We start from the raw sequence: 3423 nt of genomic DNA, 5'->3' as shown, positions 1-3423 counted from the left end.
AACCTATCTGGCGACATCCTGACCGTCCATGTCAACGATCCATCCAAACCGGACTCGCCCCGATTCTGTCGCAGTTTATGACTCCCGAACTCTTTGCCGCAACGAACTGGCGAGTAATCCTCGGCACGCAGTCGGATGAAACAGTCGGAGGGAGTCTACAAATCTTACATCTTCTGCGGAGAAGAATCCCTGCAACGACGACAATCCACCACGATCGCTGTCGTTCAAGAATTCGACCTCCACGCTAATGGAAATGGGTCGGGCGGAGTCTGGGAGAGTTGATCGCAGTGTAACCCCGGCGGGGACGGCGAGAGGGACGAGATGTCTGGATCTGTCGGTGTGGGAGGCTTGCGCCGGGATCTCCGGGAACACGCCGACGGTCGGATCTCTTGTTTACTATTTTCCGCAGGGCCACGCCGAGCAAGCCCTCTCTCCGCCAGACTGGCTCTCTCTTCCCTCCGTGGCCGCCTTCTACCTCTGCAAGGTCAAGAGCGTCCTCCACCTCGTCCGGCATCCGACGGACGAGATTTACTGCGAGATGGAACTCGATCCCTGCGTCACCGAGTCGGAGTCTTTTCCGCGGGAAAGCTCCGTCCCGCCGGCCGACGACGGCTGCGCCGTCTCCGTCGCGAAGGAGTTGAGCGCCAGCGACGCCAGCAACGGCGGGGGATTCTCCGTTCCGGTGGAGTGCGGGGACTCTGTCTTCCCCCAGCTAGACAAGAGTAGAACCCATCCGTCGCAGACTCTGATGGTGCGGGATTTGCACGGCAGGGCCTGGTCGTTCAAACACATCTACCGGGGCAACCCGCTGCGCCATCTCCTGACCACGGGGTGGAGCCCCTTCGTCTTGGAGAAGAAGCTCGTGGCCGGCGACTGTGCCGTCTTCGTCAGGGACAGCGTCGGCCATCTCTTCGTCGGGCTGAGGCGACTTCGTCCGTCTTCCGAGTCTTTCCATGTTGGCGGCGAGGTGGCGGAGGCCGTCGCGCGGGCGGAGCGGGGACGAAGTTTTACGGTGGTTTACTACCCGGGGCTGTGCTCGTCCAACTTCGTCGTCCGGAAATGGTTGGTGGACGAGGCGCGGAGGGCTCCGGCGTGGACGGCGGGCACGAAGGTGAGGATGCCCGTCGAGTCAGACAAAGTCGCCAAGGACTGGGCGACGGGCACGCTGTCTCGCGTGGTTCGGCATTCCTCTCCCTTCGCCGATTCGCCGTGGAACTCCCTCGAGGTCCTTCCTCTATCTTTTCTTCTCCCTCTTAACCGAAGCTCTCCTGTTCTTCGTAAATCTGAATCATGAATTATCCATCGTTTTTTATTTGACGATCAGGTTGTGTGGGAGGGCCGGAAGGCGGAAAACTACAAAAAATACGTGAACCCGTGGAACGTGGAGGTGGTTCTCGTCCCACAAGAGCAAGGGAATAGGCAGGGAGGAGGAACGAGACGGAAGCGGAGCTCGGGAGAAGCCGGGGAAGAGCTTCGGCTGCGAGTTATGGCGGGACCGAAGCCTGAACCGGCGTCGGCGCAACTTATTATCCCGATTCCAAGGAAGAAGAGAAGCCTTGTATGTTTCAAGCTCCTTGGGCAGACCGTCTTCAGCGCGAACACCGACGACGGTGGCACTGAAGCTGGGCGTGAAATAAGGTCACGTCCAGTGCCATGAATTTATCTTCTGATCTGCTCGTCATCCTCGGATTAGTAGATGCCTGCCATATGAAAATAGAGGATTATCGATCCGTTCGAAAAGGCCGATGAGCTGAGGACACCTTGTCACTCTGTACAAGTGAATACATTTTTGGAGAATATAAAGTCTCGTACATTATTTTGTCCCTCGGGCTTTTGCCGAAAACCCTTTATGTCCGGTGTTGTTCATAATAATACCCTGATATTGTATCCGTCAAGTGGGCCAATGCGGAACATGATCTTGTTCTATTTACAAGAGAGCATGTTCTGTTTTTTTGTTCTATTTCATTGGTGGACAGCACTTAATCAAATCAGTCGCGCATGCAATTATCAACCGAGCCGACTGAGCATCCGTAGAACCTGGAAATCATGGATTTCTAGGAATGGAAGGAATAGGATACGTTTTATTTTTTTTATATACTCTCCTTAACCCATGGGCCTGTTTAAATAAGTTGTGCATGTTCATTTAATAAAGCCATTTATTATATGTTATAAGATAGGAGACTCTTCAAAGGAATCTAAACTTCAATCAGAATGACGGAAATACTTGTTTTTAGGGGAGAGAATGTGTCTCAGCCGTCAGCTTATTTCCCTAATACAATGAAAAATATAATTAAAGAGGAGGTAGAAGTGAAATAAAAATCAGTCCAATGCGGCAGTAATAGGGCGAGTGAAGTCCCGGGTGTTGGTGAGGTTGCGAAGTCTGGGTATAAATCATGCAGGATAGCTCTGCAGACAAGGGACAAGGTGACTAATGACGACATGTTTGTAAGCGGCTGATGCTGGCAATTTGAATGGCCGTTGACTAGTCTTTGAGCTGACTGTCGACTGGTCTCTGAATTTTCTGTGGTTGGTTTGGAGAATGGAGATGTGTGTGACCAGTGAGACTCTAGCAGGTGAGAGATGGGGAGAAGAGAGGGAGATGGAGAAAGCACAACAGAGCGAGAAAGTGTGCGTAGGAGAGAGCTCAATAGAGGGGGAGTGCAGTAGAGAGCAAAAGATAGAGAGATTGATTGCAAGAAGGGTCATCTGATGGAGACAAGGAGCAGGTGACTCAAAGAGGGGGAGCAGGCAACAGAGCGAGAGAGTGCAATTGAGAGAGAGCGTGCACTATAGAGATCATGAGAGAGAGAGTGTGTGTGTGTGTGTGTATTGAAACTCGTTGAAGAAAACAACGACACAAGACGCTACCGTAGAAATGCAGAATCAACTCGGACTAGATAAGTATGTCGGTATATAGAGACAGATAACAATAACGTCTTTACGTCACCGGCGTGACGTCAACGTCCAAGGCTCTTGGTGCAGGGTAATGGCTCCTCCTGTGGTGCAATAGAGCAACTCCTTCAACTCCAAAGCCAAGGGAGTAGCCACCAAGGAGTGATGAAGCCAAACAAGGGAGATGGAGAGAGGAGAAGAGAGGAAGAGACAAGAAGAATAAACAAAAAACACTTGACGGCAGCAAATTCAGATTAGGGTTCAAGGGGGATGAAAACCCCTTTAAATAACAGAGAAATGGGCCCCACAATGGGCCATTTCTCACAAAAGGACAAGAGGGGAGGGGCGCACCTCGATTCCCATGCCCCCTCCCTTAATGGGGCCTTGACAAGTCAGGCCCCCCCTCTCCCGCCTTCTCGCGGTGGGGGGGCTGACAAACCCCAACAAACTCCACCTTGGCAGACACCCCAGTCGCGGTAGGTGTTCTTGTCACTTTCCCAGTCCGCAGGTACTCCACCTCCATCAAGGTGC

General features: G+C 52.5%; 1 protein-coding gene across 1 annotated transcript; it reads left to right on the top strand.

The window, feature by feature from the left end:
* Positions 1 to 253: 253 nt before the first annotated feature.
* LOC144710910 (auxin response factor 10-like) lies at positions 254 to 1657 on the top strand. Its single transcript, XM_078584753.1, has 2 exons — positions 254 to 1225; positions 1325 to 1657. The coding sequence occupies exons 1-2, from the start codon at positions 254 to 256 to the stop codon at positions 1655 to 1657; spliced, it is 1305 nt and encodes a 434-aa protein (XP_078440879.1).
* Positions 1658 to 3423: the final 1766 nt, after the last annotated feature.

The sequence above is a fragment of the Wolffia australiana genome, chromosome 13, assembly GCF_029677425.1.
Source record: "Wolffia australiana isolate 7733 chromosome 13, ASM2967742v1".
NCBI lineage: Eukaryota > Viridiplantae > Streptophyta > Magnoliopsida > Alismatales > Araceae > Wolffia > Wolffia australiana.
This window is presented reverse-complemented; position numbering and strand designations above follow the sequence as displayed.

Excerpts from the sequence above, each read along its gene's own strand:
- LOC144710910 (XM_078584753.1), top strand. The coding sequence starts at position 254 with ATGGGTCGGGCGGAGTCTGGGAGAGTTGATCGCAGTGTAACCCCGGCG. Across the intron at positions 1,226-1,324 it reads CGCCGTGGAACTCCCTCGAG|GTTGTGTGGGAGGGCCGGAA; the intron begins GTCCTTCCTCTA and ends TTTGACGATCAG.